The sequence below is a fragment of the Odontesthes bonariensis genome, chromosome 14, assembly GCF_027942865.1.
Source record: "Odontesthes bonariensis isolate fOdoBon6 chromosome 14, fOdoBon6.hap1, whole genome shotgun sequence".
In the NCBI taxonomy this organism is placed as follows: Eukaryota; Metazoa; Chordata; class Actinopteri; order Atheriniformes; family Atherinopsidae; genus Odontesthes; species Odontesthes bonariensis.
The window spans coordinates 4309635-4335624 of record NC_134519.1 but is presented as its reverse complement, the minus strand read 5'-3'; the positions used below and the strand labels follow the sequence as shown (position 1 = coordinate 4335624).

General features: G+C 42.1%; 1 protein-coding gene across 1 annotated transcript; it reads right to left on the bottom strand.

Annotated features, from left to right (window-relative positions):
- Positions 1–21799, bottom strand: cavin4a (caveolae associated protein 4a). The gene is made up of 2 exons (XM_075482642.1): positions 21246–21799; positions 1–3743 (listed from the first exon to the last, which is right to left on the bottom strand). Exons 1-2 carry the CDS (start codon positions 21651–21653, stop codon positions 3159–3161), a joined length of 993 nt encoding a protein of 330 aa, XP_075338757.1. The 5' UTR covers positions 21654–21799; the 3' UTR covers positions 1–3158.
- Positions 21800–25990: the final 4191 nt, after the last annotated feature.

The window sequence follows — 25990 nt, the reverse complement described above, 5'->3', positions numbered from 1 at the left end:
TCTAATCTGCCTAAAGATGATTATTTAGTATGTTTGTCTGTCTGATTGAATGCTTGTGTTAACAAATAAATCAGACGTTACTCAACAGTTACTCAGTACTCGAGTAGTTTTTTCACCTTTTTTACTCTTACTCAAGTAATTATTTGGATGAATACTTTTTACTTTTACTTGAGTCATATTATTCTGGAGTAACAGTACTTTTACTTGAGTACAGTTTTTGGCTGCTCTGCCCACCTCTGGACGTAGCGTGCACGTCTGATTTTGTGCACCGTGTTTGTGGACAAAGGAAAGAGCTCAGGCCAGAAGACCTCAGAGAATCTCTACTCGGCCAAACTAACTCGGCCTTGTTATTTTGAGTTGAAGGAAACTTTCTTATGTTGATATAATGACATAATTAACTTGTGATCTTGGGCTACTTCTAATAAAAATTATGTTTCAAGCCCAGCTTCTCTTGGTTTCCCCTTTCGAATCTCGACATTTTTACGGTAAATTCAGCCCCGACACCAGAACATAAACAGGAACTTAAGAATGAAATGAAGCAGCAGATATACAGAAAGTGTGTTTTCAGCAGAAGACTCCACTGAAGTGTAATGACAGCACCTTGGAAGCGTAAAAACTTTGGGATGTGTTCAGAGCATCTTAACAGTGCGGGACAGAAACTTTCAATAATCTGAGCAGCAATCGCATCAGGACAATCGACTCTTCAGAAGAAACTGAGAAACAAGCAGGAAAAATGAAACATTCAGACAGTGAAATGAGCTGAAAGCTCATCTGAAATCCACCAAATTGACTAAAGTTGCTGTTACTTTAAAGTCCGACTCCCCACCTTCTGATGCCGGGGTCTATCATCTCTGCAGCAGATCGGTTTGAACATTTAACTCGTTGTAAACATTGTACGGAAGCCCAGAGCGGACGTGGTTACATATAAACTTTTTTTTTGATGGTTTTCTCGAGATAACGATATAATTATCTCGATAATAATAATATAATAACAATAATTTATTTATATTTTATACTTTCACCAAATGGAGACATTTTTAAATCCAGGTTAAAAACATTTCTGTTCTCATGTGTCTGTGCATGAAATCTGCACGATATCTCTGAACTTATCTGGACTGTTGCTTGTTTTTAAATTCATTTAAATTATTTCATTTGTTTCTCTTTATATTATTTTATGTATTTTTAATGCTTCTTGCACTCCCTGCTGCAATTCTTTTATTTTATGTGAAGCACTTTGAATTGTTTGTACATGAAATGTGCTTTATAAATAAATTTGATTTGATTTGATTTGATATATAGCACCTTTCATACACAAAATGTAGCTCAAAGTGCTTTACAAATAAGATCAATATACAAAGTAAATAAAGTAAAATAACTACAAGAATGATTTTCGAGGCCACTTTTTCTCCCCAGTCCGCCCCTGTTTACATGTGTCTATATGTGTTTATATGTATTTCTGACAAAGGTTTTTACCCATCTTGACCCCCTTTCATTGAAAACTGAATAAAGTCGCCTATGAATCAAACATGGAATGTGGAGCGTTTGTGAAAATGCACAAAGCAAATCCCGCTGGTGTGACGAGCATTTGTTTTTCTCGTTTTCGAGATAAATATCTCGTTATCTCGTTAGAAAACGATAACGGCACCTCTCGTGCATCATTCGGTAACCATGGAGACGGCCTGGTCCCCTCAGGCGGTCACTGATGAAGTCGACTACATCAGCAGGATCACTGAGGTGTAAACGCCTGCTGAGCTGCAGTCCAGCCGGCCGTCTCCTTAAAGGTAGGGTAGGAGATCCTGGATTTTGAGTCCAGCGAAGCTGCATTTTGAAAATACACAGGTAAAAAGTCCCAACCCTTTTCTTCACTTTACCCCCGAAGTCACGCCTCTAGAGTACATGAACGCGCACGAGCACGAAGGTGCACGAAGGTGCACGAAGGTGCACGAAGGTGCACGAGCTCTGTTCTGACAGCAAGCATCGATCGTTGCCGTATTTAGTATTTAGTATTTAGTATATGCTAACTATACGTTTAATAATGCTAGGTGCTAGCCAAGCTGGCTCTAGTTTAGCTTCCTGCCAAGCTTCTGGACGCGTAATTCGTTCACGGAGCAGGGTACGCACACAGGGGGAAGGAGGGGGAGGGAGGAGCAGATTGCAGTTTGATAGACGGCATCAGTATCCAATCATTGTTAACGGTCCGTTCAGTATGATTGGATACTGTTTTTACTGGATTGTACGTTCTAGAGGCCACTAAAACTTTTCATATTTGTGTCAAAACTTTTAATTAATTGGTTGCAATGGGGGTGTGAAGAGTATTTCAAGCAATATGTAAAAAAATGTTCCAGAAAAAGATCCCCTACCACACCTTTAAAGGACGCGGGCTGATATGAAAGTTATCTCTACACGACAAACAAACTGCGAACACATAAAACACATGTAAACAGGGGCGGACTGGGGAGAAAAAGTGGCCTCGAAAACCATCGTTAAATTATCTCGTTATCTTGAGAAAACTATCCAAAAAAAAGTTTGTAGGTACCACGTCCGCTCTGGGCTTCCGTACAGGAGAGCAGGAGTGAAACATGCATCTTTTAAAGTTGGCGACACGTGGTTTTAACGCGGTTAAATCTCTTAAATCTTAAAGTTAAATCTCGCTCACTGGTGGTCTGCTCTGCGGCAGAAACCAGCCTGACGCCAGCTCTCTCCGTTTTCCCACCGGGCTGAAGCTCCGTCTGTACATCCAGATAAGAGTGTTTCTCCAAAGTCAACATTCAGAATCCTTCTCAAAGTCCCGGCTTTCGCTCGCCATCCCTCTCCTCCCTTCAGTCCTCTCGTGCAAACCGACCTCGCCCTGATCAGCGTTTTTTAAATCCTGGTTTTCAAACCCAACCTTTTCAACAATCTGGACATTTTTTCAGGACCTCTTCTCTAAAGTCCTAAGCATGAACTTCCCAGAATATTTCCTGTTAAACTTGATTAAAAGATGACAGATGATATTTTTGACGGCTTCTGTAAGCAGATTTTTTTTACAGATAACCAACGAATTTTTTCTTCCATTTATTTTTACATTTTTGAGTCGAATAAAAAAGTCCATCGTTTAAGTCGACGAATCGTAGCCCTTCTTCCTCTTCCAGCGTCCCGCCGTCTCTTCCCGCCAGCTTCTACTTCCTGTCGTCCTCCTCTGTTATCCGGGTGGCGCCAGCCTCTTCCACTGGCCCCTCCCTCTTGGTTTCCAAGGCGACCTCTGTGTAGGCGACGCCCCCTGTGGGCTCCTCGGCCTTGGCCTCGGCGCCGGCCTCGGCCTCGGCGCCCTCCTGGCCCTCGGCCACCGCCCTCTCCTTCTTCAGTTTGATGCGAAAGGTCTCTTTGGTCGGAGCCTTCTTGGCGATGTTCTCCTTCAGCCGCTCACCGGACTGCTTGAGCCGCTCGCCGGCCTGGTGCATCTTCTCCCGCCGCTCCGGCGGGATGACCTTCTCGCCCAGGTGGTGGAACTTGGTGCCCAGGTTGCCTTTGGTTTTGCTCATGTTCTCTTTGGAGAAGGCGGCCTTCAGGGTCTCCGTGCTCTTCACCATGGATTTCTTGAGGCGGGCGGCCCGCGAGGGGTCGGCCTCCTCCGCGCTGAGGTCCTCCTCGTCGGAGGAGAGGTCGGCGGGGGCGTCGTAGGCATCGGGCTCAACATCCAAACCCTCCAGGCCCGGTCCTTTGGGCGACTTGGTGACGGCCACGGACGGGATCTCCGTGTCACCCTGCAACGATAAAGACAAAGATAGATTTTTTGAGGTCACGTTTATTCACAGACTTTCATGTGAACTGCTTTCACATCATTATGAGCATGGGCGTCGCACCCGTGGGGGATTGGGGTGTTTCGACACCCCCACTTTTACAGCAAGATGATTTCACCCTTTTGAATTTTCAATGACCAAATAAAGTTTTAACAAATCATAAAATATGTTTTAAAGACTCTGTACCCTCTTTAGAATAATTCTATCCAGATTTGAGCAGTCTAACTATTGTAGTTTCCATACAGGAACTAGTTTAGGGCGATCAAAATGCAAAAAAATGCAGTGAAATGGCCCTGTTCTGCATTTGTACAAATCAGAAAAAGGTTTCACAAATCCCAAACAAGGTTTTAATGAATCTACAGCCTCTTTAGAATAATTCTATCCAGATTTGAGCAGTGTAACAATTGTAGCTTCCATACAGGACCTAGTTTAGGGCGATCAAAATGCAAAAATGCAGTGAAATGGCCCTTTATGCCCATCCATTTCATTCGCGAATCGGATGCCAACTTCAGCGTCGTGTCTATGGGCTTGATGTGGCGCTCATGTAACACCCCCACACTTAAAATCACTGCTCCACCCCTGATTATGAGCAACATTCCTGCTCAAGTAGAAGATAAAACTGTTGATCCTCAGGCGGCTAAATTCAGTTTAGTTTTAAATCCCTATACTTTTTACTTTTACTTGAGTAGATGTGTGCAGCAGAAACTGTCCTCTTACTCCGCTACATTAGGCTACAATGAGCTGGTTACTTTTCTTCTTACCTCTTTGGTATTCTACGCCTCATTATTTTTATCCCCCCGCGTACGCCTCATTTTAATGTTTTATTCTGACAGAGAGAGAGACTTCCGCCAAAGGCTCTACCACCTGACTGTGTTCCACCAATCAGACGCAGCCGTGCAGTCTGGTCACGTGACCGTACTCGATCTCAGCGGCGGGACGGGTTAGCTTTAGCATTAGCAGTCGTAGCAAACAAAGAAAGAAACAGATGAAAAATGTCAGAACCAACGGTGGGAAATGAAGACGCAGACGAGGCCTCATACTGAAAGCATGTTTACCATTACAACGCCATCAGGGTCACAAGAAATGCGTTCACCAAGTAACTGCTAAAGAGAACAAATAAAGCTGAGAGTACCAGAATACTATTACCCTCCAGTCCTGCTGTATACCAGAACTGAAATCTACATCCATTGTCCAGTTACGGAGGGGGGGGGGACACGATAACAAAAAAATAAAGAAAGCTATAAACTTTGCAGATATATGCTTTTTTAAAATCACCACCTGCATTTATTCTATCAATACAAGACACAAACAGAGATAATAAATCGTGGCCTTTTATCGTGCCCCCCCCCCCCGTAGCCACGCCCCTGTTCCAAACTCTGTTGGGGTTTTTAACCTCTGGTTTTCTGCTGCCCAGGTCGTGATTTTCTCCCAGGACGTCTGAGCACCGCACTGATATCCACCCGCCTCCCCCCTTCTATGCTTTCCAGATAAAATAGTCATTAAGCTCAGAGAGAAAACACGATATTCCTCTGAGGTGCTCCGTCAGAAAACAGGCACCGTCATGAGATCAAGTTTTTCTATTTTTAGGCGTGAGGAGAAACTGAAGCTCATTCAGACGGGAAGCTGCTGGCAGGACCGGCACCTGGAACTCCAGCTCAGGCAGAGGTGTGAGCAGAATGGCATGTGTGGGGGGGCAGTTAGCTCATCTGGGGGGGCAGAAAACAATACCTGAAAAAAAATATCGGTGGAAAACCACGACGATTGTTCTGCCCCTTAACCCCTTCGCCATGTTGCAAATATGTCCTATTTTGGAAGGTTTTTAGACCAGGACTTTAGGATGCAATAGCTTTTGTTTAACATGCTCCACATTCTCCATCGAGGGTTTGAATTCAAGTAGATACTTTGGGCAAGACATCCAGCCAACTCCAGCTTTTTATTACCTTCATTAAGTCTACATTTCAGATCATTATATACAACAAAAACATCCGAAAATGTGAAAATCGCCTTTTTTTTTCAGCAGCAAGGGGTTACGGAGGGGGGGGACACGATAGCAAAAAAATAAATAAAGCTATAAACTTTGCAGATATATGCTTTTTTAAAATCACCACCTGCATTTATTCTATCAATACAAGACACAAACAGAGATAATATATCGTGGCCTTTTTTCTGGCCAGTTTTCTTTGGATGGACAGGGCATTTCTCAGGGGGGCAGTGCCCCCCCCAGCCCCCCGTAGTCACGCCCCTGTCAGGCGGTCATGACGCGGAAAAGTGAACATCAAAAGTTAATCCTTTAATCTTAAAAAAAACGAATGAAACCCAAACTTTATGATTCAAGAAGAAGAAGTTTGTGACGCAGACACCGACTGGGCCGCTCCACCTGCTGCGCCCTGCAGGTGACTTTGGATATGAAAGCCAATTAATCGTCCTTAAGCTGTGGCCACCTGCTGTGATCACACTCATTAATCACCGAGGTGTTGTCGGAGCTCTTTGAGACGCGACGAATGACACAATAATCACACCGGCAGGGGAATGTGGGTCAGAGCTCGTATTAATAACTTAAACTGGGATGAAGGGGGGAGTGGGACAGATCACTGTGCCGAGCCAACAAAGCTTGTTTTACTGGAAGAAAATGACCCAAAAACACACAGAAAACTATTTGGACTGACAACCAAGAGAGCTGAAATGTGACAAAGATATAGAACATCACTGAAAAATGACTTTACAGTGAAACACTTAGACACAAAAAGGGGTAAAAGAATATAGAAACTCCTCATATTCATTCCTATATTGTCCTCCTAATCTGCCAAAACGTTCCTGTAACCTTTAAAGTGTCCTGAGCAACAGTTCTGCAGCTTCCTGAAGGTCTTTCAGAGTTTTTCTTTGGACATTTTTTGCTTTTTCACTCATTTTCAGTCCATTTTTTCTTCATTAAGCCACTTAACTCTGAGCTATGAACCATTCAGGCAGGAAAAAGGCTCCTAACTCAAGGGATGAACCAGTGTTGTGTCCACACAGAACAGACAACTTAGTCTAGTGACCCAAAGTCACCAAATAAAACAGAAAAAACACAAAATACAACAAAAAAAACACAAAATAAAACAAAAAAAACACAAAAAAACAAAAAAAACTAATTAAAACAGAAAAAAACACAAAATAAAACAGAGTCCTGATCATTAACCTAACAGACAACTGAGCAAAGAAGCCGTTTTAAACTGGATCTTTAGGCACTTTGTTCCCAGCAGCCTGTCACAGAGACACATCATTTGTTCCCATTTCTTTAGCTGCATCTGTGAAAAACAGCTTCATAGTTTCAACTTTTTTGTACATTTACGTTAAAACTGTTTTCAGTTCCCAAAAGAGTCAAATTAATATATGAAATTCAGTTTAAAAAACATTATCCCAAAATAATGAATGTTATCACGTCTAAAAGTAGGAAAAAAAACAGACGATAATAAGAATTATATGTTATACAACATCAAGAAAAAGTAAATAAGATTCAATTTAAAGCTTAAAAAAGGAATATAAGATATAATCTAATGACTAATTATGGAACAATTGATATAAATGAAATGATTAAACTGTTTTATGCCACCAGAAATGAATAATCTAGAAGCTCTTTGTGGGTTTTAGACTGGAATTAAGATTTGTTCCCATTTCTTTAGCTGCATGTGTGAAAAACAACAAAGATAACACAGTGTGACAGACAGAAAACAGGATTTCTGCAGCAACAAGGTGATTCCCAAAGAGCTGTTAGCTGAAAACTTGGCATATCTCAGCATGGTGTGCAGTGTGTCCTTAAAACATTTGAGGAAACTGGACAAGTGGAGGACAGAAGAAGAAGTGTCAGGCCTAAAGAACTATCTACAGCAGATGAACAGGATCTGAAAGTGATGTCCTTAAGAAAGAGGAAAACATCCAGCAAAGACCTGACACAGGAGCTGAGAGATGCATCTGGAGCTTCAGCTGATCCATCTGCTGTTGGCCCAAGCCTCATCAGAAATGGGCTCCATGGAAGGGTGGCTGTCAACAAGCCGTTCTTAAAGTGATACTCCGGAGTAGATTCACCCTGGGGTCATTTGAACCGTGACGTCCAGCCAAGTAGCCCACCCGAAGTTTTTCCGATATTGGCTGAACATCAGCTGAGTTACTGAGTTATCCCGAATAGCTTCGTACAAGCGCTAACGGACCCTGGCAGTATCTCCAAAATTACCACACTAAAATCACATGCCATGACACCAAACTTCTACCCAGGCTCCGCCCTCGCAGTGACGCAACACCTTCGGCTCTGCTACACTTACTCAGGCAAACTGCTCATTCAGGTGGATTCGAGTTCCCGAAAAAATGGGAACTCCACCCACTTTGTCGGGAAGCAATCAACTTTGAGCAGCGCCAACGGCCCAGGGTAGAGGCGTGTTCAAGGTAGTGACGTGGTTGAACTGCCACTCAACCCATGGATTGTACACGGAAGCGCTTCATTCAATACCAACATGGAGCAGCGTCAAGCTATTGTCACTGCTGTAGATGCTGTAATGAAAGTGTTCGACGGGAGATTCTCGTTAAAAATCGAGCAAAGAACAGCCCTTGAATCATTTCTTGACAGGAAAGACGTTTTCGCCTTGCTCCCTACTGGCTTTGGTAAGAGTTTAATCTACCAGTTAGCCCCGCTGGTAGCTAAATCATACGTCAGAGGAAAGAGTGGTGTGATTGGCTTAAGCTTAGGCACAGCCTTTTCTGGCCTCAACCAGTAGCAACCCGAGGGAGGCGGGTTGACCAGGCCATTTCGAATCGTATTCGTTATGGTCTTGGTCAGACCAGAATCTCGAAGAGATTTGAAAGTCTATGTTAATCAGGCTACCAAACTTCTACAGTAGTAACAAATATGGTCTGTACTCATAAAGCGATGCATTTGGAAGTTTGTACATAGTCCAGGAGTTTATTATTATCAACACAAGCCTGATAGCTTCTCTGCTGCTAAAGCTGCGTCAACGTCACTTCCTTGATCTGGGAGCTTCAAAATAAGATGAGGGTTGATCTACTACTGTAGACAACAAAGCAAGGCTGCTCAATTTCTCCATTGATAAAATAAATTCACAACTCTACAACATAAAAATTCATGTAGAATATAGCATATACTTTGTTGTCTACAGTAGTAGATCAACCCTCATCTTACTTTGAAGGAACATGTTTCAGTGAATCTCTGCAGCTGTTACCATGGAAACATCTGCAGATATTCACTTTAAAGCTGCTCAGAACTGAACTAACTCTGGTTCTGCCTCAGATTCTGGGTTTATGTTCATGTTGGAACATGTTTCAGTGAATCTCTGCAGCTGTTACCATGGAAACATCTGCAGATATTCACTTTAAAGCTGCTCAGAACTGAACTAACTCTGGTTCTGCCTCAGATTCTGGGTTTATGTTCACGTTTGATCAATAAATCACTGCAACTTTTTCCTGTTTTTACATGGAATATTTCACACCATGCTGTGTTGGACAGCTGTGCCTCATTACCGTAAAAATAGTTTTTCAATAAACTGTAAAATAAAAATGAAATAACGGCCTAAAATAGATAACGTGAATCAAAATAACAAGAAAAAATAAATACCGTAAATACAAAGACTTTCACTGCCACAACAAACAGATGCAAAATATCAAAGCAAAGAGGCAAACCAGTTCCAACAATAACTAAATAACAGGCTGCAAAATGACCACTGAGAGATATAAACTAACAACAGAAATACACAAGCGTAACAAAGAGACGAACAAACAATAAAGAATGAACCAACATAATGACCACAAGAGACAAACTGATCAGCTGAGAGACACAAAAAGAGGCAAAAATAGATTTTAAATGTCTGTGAGGAGACACAAAACAAACATAAATGCACAAAAACAGAAACATAATAATAAAAATGAAGCTAAAACATGATGAAAAAACAAGAGTGACTGCAAAGACAAACAAAATGAATAAAAATAAGGGCTGGGCGAGTTAACTCATTAATTATTTAACGCTGACAAATGTTTTATCGCGCATTACGCAGGTTTTATAATTAATTTTATTATTGTAAAAGTCTGTTGCTCACAGGCTTTTATTATTGTTATTCGTATCACTGCCTGCTGTGCAGAGCGAGCAGCAAACACCGTAACAGGCGCGGCTGTCGGCAGGCGGCAGCAGGCAGTGATACGAAGGGAGAGAAAATAGGGCCAAGAGATTGTGAGGTCTGACTTTTTCCTGGAGAACCATTTTGTGATGCAAATGTATTACTCTGTTGAACGCATATTGTTCTGAGAAGCAAAACGCTTTATTTTTTAAACCCCAGCCAACTAGCCGGACTACCTTCATCAACACCAAAACGAGGCTGGAACTCTGCTCACAGGACGCAGCAGGGGGTAAGAAGATGTTCAGAAATGATGCTGCTGATATGGAATGTTACACAGCTTCATGTCAAAAGAGGCGAACTATCCCTTTAACCTGGCAGGAATGTGGTCTGTTAAACGCTTTGTTGGTCACTGCTCCTCGCCTTCACAGCAAACATCACAAACTAAAAGCAGTTCACTTTCTGACATCACACGCCGTCCTCAGATGTGTAGCGCCGGGAACAAAAGGCCCGAGCGGAGCGGCGGCCATTTATCTTTTTCTTATTACTGCCCGGCGCCATCACTCAGCCGCCGGCGACATGTGTCTCTAACAAAGCGCTCGCTGCTTCCCGGTGAAACGGCCGCAGCTGAAGCTCTATATTAGGACACGAGCGGAGGCCTCAGAATAACCGACAGCACATCAGTCATGAGGCAACTCGACACTGCGAGTGTCTCCGCCGCCGGCCGGGCCGCGGGGGGCCAGACCCAACTAAACCTGGCCCCCCCGAAAGCACCAGGAGGTGTGTTAACAGGGCGTTTATTAATCATTCGGTTTCACCCCTGCGTGCGGAGCAGATGGCAAAGATAGCTCAGCACAAAGAATGGAAACTGTTGGCTCAGTCAAAGGTGAGAAATGCACTCAAAGTGAAAACTGGGCCTTAAAATAGATCCAGCAGAGATGGAGCACACTAACTTTTAACTGAATAAAACTGATTCCTCTTATGAAGAACTTTTCCTGTTTTTTTTTTCATGGTGTCATAGTTTTTATCACCAACAGTTTAAACATTGATGAACATCCATAATTTACAGGTTCCAGAGTTTTTCTCTTGTTCCTTTAGAGGCTGGTGAGTAAAGGTGTCAGTAGATCCATCTTTGGTCAACTCTTCACTTCAGGGGTTCCTCAGATTTAATAGTTTAGAAATAGGTTAAAAATAAATGATTAACATGTTTAATCAGATGAAAATTAGTATTTTTTATGTTTTTTTTAATGATTTTATTGCCTTCTTGTGATTTTATGTAGCTGTGAAGCACTTTGAATTACCTTGTGTAGGAATTGTGCTCTATAAATAAAATTGCCTTTCCTAATCTAATTAATCACACGATTTCCCTGATTAATCACGATTAATAGCATTTGTACGCAGAATCCAAAAATGAATCCAAAAGTAGCGTATAGCTTTTAGCATTTAGCTTTATTTTAAATGTGCTGCCATATGAATGAAAGTGCCATAACATTTGTTGTGCAAACACACTTTTAACATCAGCATCTTTCTGTAGTTTTTATGTAGAAGCCTCGCTCCACTGTCTGTTTCCTTGAATGACTTGCTGCTATCAGTTGTGTGTTTTGCCTTTAAGTGATATTTTAGACTGGAACTACTACGCTGAGAAGACAATTCAACTTGGCAGTGTTTACAGATGACTTTGGTTCTGTCGACTCCGCCGTCTGGAAGAACTTTAACATGAAAATGGCCGAGTAAAAGTTCCGTACCCTTCTCCATGTTTGGTGGATCCGCCGATTACTTTCTTTTCCTGTTCCACAGCAGACAGCAGCAGACTTTTACAAAATAAAAGCCTGTGAGCAGCAGACTTTTACAAAATAAAAGCCTGTGAGCATCAGACTTTTACAAAATAAAAGCCTGTGAGGTACAGACTTTTACAATAATAAAACCTGCGTTAATGCGCGATAAAATATTTGTCTGCGTTAAATAATTAAAAAGTTAACGCGATAATAACGAAGAAAAGAAATACTTGAATACTTGACTCGGGACTTGAGGGCAAAGACTTGTGACTTGCAAAACAATGACCTGGTCCCACCTCTGTGACTTTCCTGTAAATCTAATAACAGCTGAACTCTCTGCACGAACAGTCTAATCCCAAAACGCTGCCGTTCTAAATGAGTGAATTGTTCCCCCTGAGAGCAGTTTAGCCTTTTTTTTCTCTGCAGCATTCATAAAGATGAGCAGTCCGTCTCAGTTCATGGACACGTGCAGGCTGTGCGGTCGCAGGGCTTTCCCCTGCGCAGCGAAGGAAGATGGATGTGCAGCTCAGCAGCCCGGGAGTGGTGGCCCAAAAGAACACCTCCTCTGTTATCTGGCAACATTTAGGCTCTAAGCTATCAGACACCGAACAAAGAGAACTGTGTAGAAACGTAGAGACTTAAAGTTTTTATCTTACTCCTATCAGCACCTGAAAGAGCACAGAGCGAAAGGCGACCTGTGAGTCGAACAAAGGAAACATTATGCAGGATGGAAAGGTCTTCACAGAGACGTGAAGAAATAACCGACTCCAAAAGAAAAGGCGAAAGTTGTGTAAAAATCTCCTTTTTCTGAAAATGTATACACTCTTATTTATTGTTCTGTTCATTTATCCAATCCAATTTTATTTATAAAGCACTTTACAACAACCTCAGTTGACCAAAGTCCTGTACAGAAAAATAAAAACAAAAAATCAAAAGAATAAAATACAAGAATAAACTAAAAGACTATATAAAAGCTATATCATTTAAAACAATAATAATACTAAAATAAATAAAATAAAAAAATAAAAAAATCCCAACTAAAGACAACAATCTTCTTTATCGTTTCAGGTATAAAATAGAATAGAATAGGAAAATACTTTATTCATCCCCAATGGGGGAAACTCAAATTAGTCAAGTAGCTCAAGAAAATTATTGTATATTAACAACAACAATAATAATACCAATTCTAATAAAAATACTACTACTACTACTAATAATAATAATAATAATAAATTCAAAATTCAATCTCACATCGTGTCGAAAGCCAAGGAGAAGAGATGTGTAACATTTAATTTAATGTTGTGGAGAAAACAGCCGGTTTTCCAGTGATGCATCACTTTGAAAACATTGGATTTCTGGTGCTTGTTGCTCGATATTTTATGTTTGAGGAGAGAAACGCACGATTCAGGGATATCAGTGATCATGTTCCTCGATAACCAAAGATCATGATGGCATTTATTTATCCTATCGTAATATAATAACAACACAATATGTGCCTATTTCCCCAGATGGTGCAGCTCTCTGCAGATGGAGCCGACCACCCTGTAGACCAGAGATACTCACTGAGCCACATGCGGCTCCTCAAGCTCTAATTGGCGGCTCGCACTCCCATAGTAGCTTATAACAATATGGTAACAGTAACAATAATTTTTTTCAAACAACATACAGCGAATACTGCACAGTATTAAGTATTTTTATTATTAAGTTTGCGTTTTTGTAGTATAAAGTATTTTTATTAAGTATTAATTAAGGCTTAATGGTGTTTCCTAAAGGGGGGAACTGTTAAACCTGGCAACGCAGCCCGCTTAAACCACCTCACACTTTTACCACAAAGCACGCTAGCTCCTTTAGCCAGCACGAGATGCAGGCACAATGGATTGTTTTTGATTAAAAAAAAGGGTAAAAACCAGCACAGAAACCAGCACAGAAACCAGCACAGAAACCAGCACAGAAACCAGCACAGAAACCAGCACAGAAACCAGCACAGAAACCAGCACAGAAACCAGCACAGAAACCATGCTCATCCTGAATGTCTCACTATAGCCCCTTTCACACTGCCGAATAACCCGCGTTTAATTCGCGAATTTAGCGTGTCCGCTGTTGTGTTCACACTGCCGACCCGGGCTGCCGCGTCAACTCGACTCGCCTTTCGACCCGCGTCGGACCCTAGTCTTTTTGCCGAGCCGAGTTAGATGTGAACGCAATCGATGCGGGTCGGACGTGGGCGTGACGTGAGGAGTTTAAAAGACAGAATGGACAGCTGATTCAGAACAACAGCGACAGGTGAGGACAAGTTTCACTCTGTTTTACATCAAGTTGGAGACATTTTTTAATATGGCCAACTGGGGAGACAAGGAGGTCCGCGAGCTCCTCAGCCCCCGAGCAGAGGACGTTATTTACCGCCACATTTCGGGGACGGTGAAAGATGGACCTCTGCTGGAAGGGCTGGCGAGAAAGATGGGAGAGCGCGGTTTCCAACGCAGCAAGACGCACCGTAAAGTAACATCTCCATGAACTGCATTGCAAAAATGAGTTCTCAAGGTGTCCCGCCATCGTTTGTTTGAAAAATTTGATGCAGACAGGTGTATTTCACCCTACCTCCGACGCATGGCTTGTGCCTACATCATTGTACACGCCCAGCATTTTATGTGTTTCGTGTGACGCTCTGCCACTAGGCCACGCCCCCTGAACTCGGCTTCAGGCGACACGGGTCACCCTGACACGCCAAGTGTTCACATTGCTCGACGCGGGTCGAAGGTGCAATTTGGAGCCGCTAAGGTAGCGGGTCGCAGTGTGAAAGGGGCTGGTGATTACAACAACAAACTACAAATACAACATGAAGAAAGTCGAGGACATGCAGGCCAGCTTCAGCTCATCCCATATTTGTAAAAAAGGGGACTTTAGTATGTTGTGGTAAAAGTGGCTCTAACCTTGATTTTGCTGCCAATGTGGTGAAATAAATAGTGAGCATCACTAGTGTATAGCACCTGGTGTCCACTCAGAGCTCAGAAAAGTTCCTTCATCAGATCTCTCGAGCAGTTTTCTGATTGTAACTTTCCTTTTTCACACAGCGGATAAAAGCAGTGGAAGATGTAGAGGCTGAAGCAGTGGCGGTCCTACAATGAATTGCGCCCCGGGCGACGCCCCCTCCGACGCCCCGCCCCTTTCGCGGTGGCCCCGCCCCCGGTCAAAAAAAAAATCGTCAAAAAATGCTTATAATAACTGACAAAAACCACTTATAGTAATATTATTATTACAACAATGTGTTAATAGTGTAGAAATAACACGTTTTAAACAATTTTGAATATGTTTATAACTATTTTAACATTTTTGCGATGTCGTTTGGGGGCGGGGTTTCGCGATTGCCCGGTCGGCCCGCCCCTAGGACCGCCCCTGGGCTGAAGAGTCAGAAACGGAGTCTCAGGAGGCGGGCGGAACCAAAACAATTAATGAGGAAGTAAGAAGGCTCCAGCCCAGTCTGCCGCCCCCCCACACGGCCCTCAGGAACCAGCTGAGCAGGCTGTCCTCCACAGTTTTAGCTGTTTTTAGCAGCTGATGGACATATTGATTCCTGTGTTAAGCTGCCATCTCAGACCCTGATTCCGGGGGACAGCAGTTTATGGGCCCGTCCCTGCTGGCAGCGAAGCAGAATGCTCTGATCCCAGAATAGTTCCCTCTGTCACAGATCCACAGCAGCTGTCAGCTGCCCGCAGAGCTCCGGTTACTATTCAGAAGTACAGACATTAGTGAGGACAGAGGCATCCGGTACCGGCGGCTGAGCGTGTCCGAGCACAGTGCACGTGAAGACGGGCAGTTTTCTTCAACTTCAGCAGTTTTCTGCTTCTTATCAGAATGGGTTTTATATAGAGTTCAAAAAGGAAAATCAAGCAGATACTTCACAACTTTGATTACAAAGACATAATTAGCTTTTATTTGTGGTTTAATGCTGCTGTTCCACTTTGATTTTAGGTTAGTGATACCAGCATGAACCCTAAAAAAAAGACTATTTGGCATAAAAACTGAGACCACAGAGAGAAAATACACCATCAGGACTTAGAAAGCTCTGCGAGAGCTCTGTGAATAACATCAAAAAACACTCATTAAATCCGCGTATTTACAGGGAAAATACAACTGTGCAAGAGGTGAGCAAGGAACTGATGAGTCGGCGTAAAATGCATTCTCAACAGAAACACAAATTCACATTATTACAGATTCATCAGTAATAAAACGAGCAGCTGAAGATGTCCTTCTGCTGCTAATGTCGGATAAAGTCTTTAGATCCAAACAAATTCAAACAAAGAACCTAAAACACTGAAATCAGTCATTAATTATTAATATGTTTAATTCAATTAGAAGCTTCTTTTTTAATGAGTGATGAGTCTTTGAGTTCAGGTGATGGGGTGAAACCCAGTCTAATAATGTCTGATCATTCAGCATATTCTTTTTTATTTATTTATTTATTTATTTTTATTGACTTTCAGAAACAAACATTCACATCCGGTACATGTCTGTCCTAAATGCCAAAGTGGTATTTTAGTTTTATCTTTATTTTGTCTAAACGATGAAAAAAAGAACCAAACAACAACAAAAAACACAAGAATATGTACAGAGTGGGGAGTGATCCTGTTTATATGGCACAGTTACTGATTGGTAAAAATAAAATCAGGCCTATGGGGCATGACATAATTGCCCCAGTTTTCCCAATATGAGGCGAATTTCTCCAGTTTAAGATTAACAAATGCTGTTAATGTCTCCATTTTATACATGTCCATTGTGATGTCCATCCATATGTTGGCAGTTGGGCTCTCTTGTGATAGCCATTTCCTGGTAAAATTCTTTTTACAAGCCGTTAGCAGGATATTTAAGAGGTGCTTATCTCTTTTCAGCCATCCCTCAGGTATGGCTGAATCGTCGCCGATCGTCATTTCCTGTCAAAACGGCAGTTTCAAGCTAGCTACAACGAGGGTAGGTTCACTTCCTGTTTTCAAAACAAAAGCACCAATTGTATGGTAATGGCTTTCCCTATGATAAAAGGCAACGGGGATTTTATTTTGTGAAAATAACCGGAAGTGCGTTGCTCACTGCGCCTAGCTTTAGTAGCGCCGAATTCGTGGGAACAAAATTGTAAATAGCCGGTATTTTGTCAGATTTTCAACACGTTGGGGATCTAAACGACTACTTTCTCACCTGAAAATGTTTCAAATGTTGCTAAAGTTTACAGAGTTTAGAGCTTAAGAGAAATCAGCTTCAGGCCGGCTGATTTCGGCTCGGGCAGGAGAGAAATGCATTGTGGGTAAACGCTCTGCATACTGTCTGATCGATGAGAATGCAGTTTGTAGTATGTAGTATGTAGTATGCAGTATGTAGTATGCAGTATGCAGTATGCAGTATGTAGTATGTAGTATGTAGTATGCAGTATGTAGTATGTAGTATGCAGTATGCAGTATGCAGTACGCAGTATGCAGTATGTAGTATGTAGTATGTAGTATGTAGTATGCAGTATGCAGTATGTAGTATGCAGTATGCAGTATGCAGTATGTAGTATGTAGTATGTAGTATGCAGTATGTAGTATGTAGTATGTAGTATGCAGTATGTAGTATGTAGTATGCAGTATGCAGTATGCAGTATGTAGTATGTAGTATGTAGTATGTAGTATGCGGTATGCGGTATGCGGTATGTAGTATGTAGAATGCAGTATGTAGTATGCAGTATGTAGTATGTAGTATGCAGTATGCAGTATGCAGTATGTAGTATGCAGTATGCAGTATGCAGTATGTAGTATGTAGTATGCAGTATGCAGTATGTAGTATGTAGTATGCAGTATGCAGTATGCAGTATGTAGTATGTAGTATGCAGTATGTAGTATGTAGTATGCAGTATGCAGTATGCAGTATGTAGTATGTAGTATGCAGTATGTAGTATGTAGTATGTAGTATGCAGTATGTAGTATGTAGTATGCAGTATGCAGTATGCAGTATGTAGTATGCAGTATGCAGTATGCAGTATGCAGTATGTAGTATGTAGTATGTAGTATGCAGTATGCAGTATGTAGTATGTAGTATGCAGTATGCAGTATGCAGTATGTAGTATGTAGTATGCAGTATGTAGTATGTAGTATGCAGTATGTAGTATGCAGTATGTAGTATGTAGTATGCAGTATGCAGTATGTAGTATGTAGTATGCAGTATGTAGTATGTAGTATGTAGTATGTAGTATGTAGTATGCAGTATGTAGTATGTAGTATGTCTGATACAGAAACAGAACTGTGATCACTAAACATCTGGACTGATCAGGTGTGGGTCTCTTTTCAGGCACAACACCAGAGAACGCAGCTCTGGAACACAGAAATACTTCCAGGCTGAGGGCTCGTGTTTACAGAGAAAACAACAAAACCACCGTTTCTGTTTGCTTCTGGGCTTTAATCTGAGAGAGTTCACACGTGTCTTCTTCATTAATCCTGCATCCGTGTTGGCACTGATTGTACATAAACAAATCACACTTTTCACACACCGTCACACCAGAGTTTTCTTCCATCTTCCAAGTAAAGAACAAATTCAACAGCCGGAGATCTCTGACCGCGCTGCTCTGTGACAGGTGGCCCTGAGCTGCTTCAGCATCTCTGTGTGGTGAACTGTGTCAGAAAACATCGTTCTGTCGCCTCCAACTTCCTCCTGCTGCTTGTAAATGTGGCTCATCGCAGCGCAGACATCGTCTTAAACTCATTTTTCAGATGATGCGGCTCTAACACGTGTTTCATCTCTGAGTTTCAGACCCGTTTATGACAGAAAAAACAGATAGATATCATATAATATAGGAATATTGTTGGAATTTGTTCCGTACTGATATAAGTGTGAGCACAGGAAGTAGGAAAGAAAAAAGTTAAACCGCTACAAACAGCAGAATGCTGATGGCGTGATGGCGTTCTACGTCCCTGCATCCCAAGTTGATTCTGTTCAGGATTTCAGATGCTAAGCGACTGTTGATCTTCTTTTATGCATTATTACTCGTAGTGTGTTGAAAATTGACAAGGAAGTCAATAAAGAAGCGGATCAATAAGAAGCATCGCTAATAACATCGATGCTGAGTCAGTAAATTCTTATAAACTCACATCTCTGGGCCTGACTGCAGGTGTTTTTGGGTCCAAAATGGTTAACTTTACCCAAAATAGACCCCTGAAAAGTACTTTGGTCAACACGAAACGTTCTTTTTTTTTTTTACCCCAACACTGCAGAGGCATCACCGATTCTGAATTATTTTTATTACGGACCAGGAAACAACAACTCGATGAATGATGCTTCACCGACAGAATTACATAAAACGTTTAAACCTACGTGTCAACCTTCTGCATCAGCTGGTTAAGACCATGTGACACATTTCTAACTTATTATGACCCAAGTCTCCCTGTGGAGGCCTTACGAGTTAAACCATGCTGTTATTGTACCTGAAAGTTTCAATCTGTCACATTTTATGAAGCAGAACTTTATCTTTAATAGAAATATTATATATTTTTTTGTTATATTTGCTAAAAAAGTTGTTTTGTTTTTGTTTTTTTGTTGTTGTTGCTGGGTAACGATCTGTTAACTCAAGTTTGTCCAAGTGCTTGCAGCTGCTACAGTTGCTATGGCTACCGGCCTCTGCAGGGAGGGGCTTTAGAGAGAGGCAGTGCACAGCAGAGAGGGAGGGGGAGGGGCCTAAATACTAAAGTCCTGTGATATAAAGTTGCAGAAGTTGTTGTGATTTGTGCTTGGAACCATCCAGCGTCATCATGGAATAATAATCTAGATCAATCTAAAGATAATCTGAGTCAGTTTTTAATACAAATTGATGAAGATTTTACTTTATTATTAGATTTTGGGGTGAAATGTTTCGTTAGACTGGAATTTAAGGATATTTTATTACTTTGATAGTAAGACAACAAACCAAACATTGTTCAGATGGAAGAAAATCCCACTTTTTCCCCTTTCAAAGCCATAAAAAGCTCAATTTAACCATTTGAATCGCCTGTAACTGTATTCCACCTGTGTCCCATTGCTTGTTCCCGTTCTTTTGCTCTGACACATATTTCAATCGTTTCTAATTATGGCCACAGCAGTTGATATCACCAAACTAAACTCTAAATAATCAGCGTGACCTCGGACGAACAGCCGCGTAGCAGAAAGCGTTCATGCCTGGATTCCCAATTCAAGACGACGCTCCTCTTATCCGACCGAAGCTGAACTCTTACAGCCAGCAGCGACGTCTTTGATCAGTTCGTCTGACCGGCTGCTCCCACAGAAGATCCAATTTAAAGCTATTATAAAGTCTGTCCATCTCCTTAGCAGCAGCTCTCTCAGCAAGCCAGCGGCCTCGGTGTATTCTCACTTTGCTCCCTTAAAACGCTTTTACTTGCATCCATTTTAGGTCGTTTTTTCATGTCAACAGATGCCTCAGTGGGAGTATTTTGGTCTTTAATAAGCCTCATTCAGCATCTTATATTGAAAATTTAGCATAACTTGGACTAAAATTAGCTGTTGCCTCGCCACCTTTTGTCACAGGCGGCACCAGAAAGAATGAATCATTTTCTTTGCTGTGTTCTTGGTGTTGCAGATATCAGTTTTTCCAGATGGCCACCCCCCCTACCTTGCTGGAAATCACTGGATTTCATCATCCAATCGTCTTCTGTCCTCATTCGTCCACTAACTGCTGCTGTCCATTTAAGTAGATTCTGTCTCTTTACTGTGTAACTATGTCCACATGCCTCCTCTCGGGGTCACTGTGGTTTGAAAAGAGCTCTAAAGGTCAGAATGTCGAACTAATACATAAAATATCTGCTTGATGAAGGACTTTAATCACTAATTTGCAGAGATGGGGACTCGAGTCACTGTGACTTGGACTCGAGTTGCTGTTTTGATGACTTGTGACTTGACTTGACAAAAAAGAAAAGACTTGAGACTCGACTCGGACTTGGAAGTTGAAGACTCGGCACTTGACTCGACTTGAGACACGATGACTTGAATGACTTGAGAGTTATTCAGTTCATGTTTTCAGTTTGAATATAAAATTAATAATTAAAAAAATAATGTCGATTAGGAGCGCAGGATCAACCGAGAGTCGTTGTCTTCGGCTTTCGTAATCACCATTTTGACAGCAAAAGACGAACAGCACAGTGCAAGACATGCGGCATCAACATCTCAGACAGCCAGACGACAACTTCCAACTTTGTTCGCCATTCTGACCAGTAAGTGCTCGTCAAATTAGCTAATATTATCCTGTTAGCCTAGTCGGTAGTTAGCTAACGTTAGCTTGATATGATACGGGGTGGACAGGTTGGACACATCGGCCAATGATGTTTACTGACAGTTACTTATATCTTTGTGTTTTCACTTTATTAAGATCAGATTCTGCAGGTAAAATTCCAATAATAAGGTGACTTGACTTTGACTTGCCCAAGAAAAAATTACTTGGGACTTACTTAAGACTTCCACACTGCTAATTTGTAGAAATTAGCACTAAAACTAGCTGGGTAAAGTTAGTAGGTCATGCGAGCACTTGGTGTAATTGTTGTAATTTAGAAGTGAAAACCCCAAAGTAAGCAGACATCTGATCCCCTGCTGACCTGGTAGATGACGACCCTGAACTTGTTGCGGGTGAGCAGCTCGTCCTGCGTGGTTTCCACCTTCTTGACTCGAGCGTTTTGCTTCTCGACGCGCGTCCGCACCTCCTTGACGTTGGCGCTGACCTTGCGGGTTTTCTGCAGGAGCTTCTCCACCGTGCTGTTGGTGTCGGTGTGGTCCTTGGCCAGCTTCAGGACGTCCCCCTGGATGCTCTTGATGTTGCTCTCCAGGTCCAGCTGACGCTCCTCCATGCGCTGCTGGCAGGACTGGACGTTGTCGATGATGCCGGCCACGCGCTCCAGCAGAGAAAGGATGGTCACAGCGCTGATGGGGTTCCCGGCCTCGTCCTCCACCCCGATGATCTCCAGCTTCTCCTGGACCCCCGCCGTGCGATACTTGTGCTGATCCATAGCAGCGTTTTTAAGACTAACTTTACAACCGGCTCGGTTTGGGAACCTGGACAGAGATCGTCGGGGGTTACCAGCAGGGAGACTGGAGAGTGGCGACACCCAACCGCTGCGAACCCAACCCAGGAGAGAAGGGAAACTCCACCTACCCCCTTTTTAAAAAGGGACCTGAATTCAGCTCCCATCGGGATGTGGGCCAAGCGTTAGCTCAGAGGGGAGCGTCTATTCTCACACGAAGCCCCCTTCCCAGCTAAAAATAAAAGGTTTCTGTAAGGTGACACCCTGACATTTTGGGTAGATGCAAAGCAAGGGGACGATGGAAATACCCATCCAAGTCCTGCTGTGCTTTGTTACGCCCCCCCGCACACTGATTCATCCTTTTCCGTTTATTTGCACATATGTTTCATGCGAGCAGCTGTGAGACGCGTACGTCAACAACATCTCAGGAGCTGACGAATGCAGAGGAGCCGCAGTTGTCTGGTGTGATTACTCAGAGCTGGAATGTTTTCAGGAGATTAAACGCCGCTCTGCCCTTCTTACTGTCCCCTGGGCAGCAGAGTCCAAACATTGACTGAGATGGAGATCTGAAGCCCTTTATAGAGATGACTGACAGTTCCAGAGCGACAGGAGGAGCATCCGAGCGGCTTCTTAAAGCCACAACTTACATGCTCAGTTAACAGCACGTCTCTTAATGCGTTAGAGTGGTCTTTAGCCGACTGGATAAGACTAAAGACAACAACTTTTTATCTCTTAATAATCTGTTGAAAAATAAGTACACATGGGTTAGACTGGGATTTAACATTTGGGGGATGGGTCTGTTGTTTCAGGTACAAAATACAAAGGAAAGGCTTACATTTATGCATCATATTTAGGGCTGGGCAACGATTAAAATGTTTAATCTAATTAATAACATGATTTCCCTGATTAATCACGATTAATAGCATTTGTACGCAGAATCCAAAAATGAATCCAAAAGTAGTGTACAGCTTTTAGCATTTAGCTTTATTTTAAATGTGCTGCCATATGAATGAAAGTGCCATAACATTTGTTGTGCAAACACACTTTTAACATCAGCATCTTTCTGTAGTTTTTATGTAGAAGCCTCGCTCCACTGTCTGTTTCCTTGAATGACTTGCTGCTATCAGTTGTGTGTTTTGCCTTTAAGTGATATTTTAGACTGGAACTACTACGCTGAGAAGACAATTAAACTTGGCAGTGTTTACAGATGACTTTGGTTCTGTCGACTCCGCCGTCTGGAAGAACTTTAAAATGAAAATGGCCGAGTAAAAGTTCCGTACCCTTCTCCATGTTTGGTGGATCCGCCGATTACTTTCTTTTCCTGTTCCACAGCAGACAGCAACAGACTTTTACAGAATAAAAGCCTGTGAGCAACAGACTTTTACAATAATAAAAGCCTGTGAGCAACAGACTTTTACAAAATAAAAGCCTGTTAGAAACAGACTTTTACAAAATAAAAGCCTGTGAGCAACAGACTTTTACAATAATAAAATAAATGATAAAACAGGGGTGGTCCGTGGCATAGTTGGTTGAGCAGGCGCCCCATGTACAGAGGCTACAGTCCTTGCTGCAGCTGGCCCCGGTTAGAGTCCCACATCAGACGGCCCTGTGCTGCGTGTCGTTCCCCCTCTCTCTGCCCCCTGCTTCCTGTCTCTCTGAACTTTCCATTAAAGGCACAAAAGCCCCCAAAAATAATTAAAAAAAATTAAAAATGTGTTAATGCGCGATAAAATATTTATCGGCGTTAAATAATTAGCGAGTAAACGCGATAATAACGAGTTAACCCAGCCCTAATTATATTACATATTTGCACATTTTAAAGAGTAATTCCACGATTGATATATTTTCATTGACTAATAAACTGATAAATAGATAGTTATAATCTTGTTTAAGATAGATATCCAGTAGATATATTTGAAAACCAGATAATCGAGGTATTTTTGGTCATTTTATAGCATGAAAAACGTGATAATCCTTGTTCTGAATCGCTGGTCGGGTTCTCTCCTTGCTGCACAGACACATGAACAACCGCACTGTGAGATGATACATTTTTAGAAAAGGATGGGCAGTTGATGCTGGAATTACGTCTGATCCCACCAGAGTTGTGGCTGAGTTGTGGTTGGTGTGTTGTTGTTCTTGCTTTGCTGCCTCTGTAATTATCGATGCTCTGCAGAGTTCGGTCCAAAGCTCCTTCCTGCTTTTCAGACAGAGGGTTTAATATTGCACACGTTAGCTTTGGTTGTTAATCGCTGTGTTTATTATTATTTTTAATATTAAGCAGGTCGATGGGCACATATTCACCTCTCAGGTCTGAGCACAGGGCAGCCGGCGGGCCGGCTGATGGGTACACCGATTAAACGGATATTTAGAAGTATCTGAAAATGATTTAATTAGCATATTAAACAGAAAAGACAAGGCTTTCATCTCCTGTGTAACTGATTGTAGCAGGTTAGCTAATGTAGCACAGTTTTATGTATTTAAATGGGATCTATATAGCTCCAAATTACAACAAATGTCCTCTCACAGCACTTCAAATGCCTACAAATCATAATGCAATCAAATCCAATTCATTCAATTCAAAAGGAGTGAAATTAGACATCTGTATTCAACAAATTACACTTTAGTTAGTTTAACTCTGTAAACTTTAGCAACATTTGAAACATTTTCAGGTGAGAAAGTAGTCGTTTAGATCCCCAACGTGTTGAAAACCTGACAAAATACCGGCTGTTTACAATTTTGTTCCCACGAATTCGGCGCTACTAAAGCTAGCCGCAGTGAGCAACGCACTTCTGGTTATTTTCACAAAATAAAAGACCCGTTGCCTTTTATCATAGGGAAAGCCATTACCATACAATTGGTGCTTTTGTTTTGAAAACAGGAAGTGAACCTACCCTCGTTGTAGCTAGCTTGAAACTGCCGTTTTGACAGGAAATGACGATCGGCGACGTCACGTTACGTTGCATCTTGGGTAGTTTGAGTATGAGTAGTAACCTCATGATGCATACCCAACATTTCGGAGAATCTAGTATGCATCCGGGAACTTCTCGCTTACTAAAACTCGCATACTAACTCAAAAAGTTAGTAGGAGTAGTAGGAGAAGTATGCGGTTTCAAACACAGCCAAAGATTGTTGAGTTCTGCACAAGCCTGCTAATGACATCCCTGCTTTAGATGAAGGGATTATTAGAGCATTTGGTTACTTCTCTATCAGTTCAGCAGATAAAAGGTCTAAAGCTGATTTCGTCTGACTTTTGGACTCAGAAGCCTTTTCTATGAAAATAAAACCAGCAGAAAGGGATAGCAGGTACTTTAGGGTATCTAGTTTGGTTTGATTCCTTGGTTAAACGCATTGGCTGCTGAGCTTTATGAGGCTCCAAAACAGAAAGGCAAATGACTTTCAGACCATAATTATTCAAACCTGGGAAAACATTTCATTAAACCCAGACTTTAGGCCCTGGAAACACGGCACTGGCAACTTCTAGTGTTTCTGTTTATCTCCTTAACTTGCAGCTCAAACTCTGAGCCGGATTTTTATAAAGTTTCATGTTAAATCCGGCGAACAGATCCGAGGTTATGAGCGTTATCTCACAGCCCAAATCTGCTCGGGCTGTCTCAGTCCTTCCTGTGAGTGCCGCTCAGGATCAGGGGATGAATGAATGTTGGACCCTGTTGGATGTTCTTTAACAGCGAGGTATTTGGACTGACTGGTGAATGAGTTCGACGGAAGTCAGCAGCTGCTCCTGTCTCTGAACGCCACCTCCAGCCTGTAAGTCTATATTTACAGGGGGCGGCGAGCCTGAGACCCCGCCCCCCCCCCAGCAGAAATGCATGACACAGTGCGGTCGGTTTATTTTCACGGGGAGAGGCAGCGACCTCTGCTCCAGCTCCAGCGTACAAGCACTTTTTAATTAGACAGTTAATGATGTACCTCCCCCCAGACGAGGTGGGGGGTGGGGGGACTGATAATGACGGCTGAAGGCCATATTCAACCTCGTCTGTCCTTGTTTCTGCTCCACAAACTCCCAAAGCTTCTGTAATTGGGCTGATATTAGGATGTTTTTGCAGCTAATTTGGCCAAAAAGCAGCAATGTCCTGTTAATATTCTGTAAAAATCTACAGAAATGAGACAATAATCAGTCCAGGCCGAGGATAAAATCTGCAGAGTGATTTTACTGTGAACTGAGGTTTTAAGGACCCAGAGAAAAACCTGGAAAACCAACTTTATTGTTCTTTTTTACGATCTTATTTAAATTCTAATAAAAAAATAATTCAAGCTGATGGACCTGATCTGCATACTGCACACTTCTTATGTCATTTGGCATA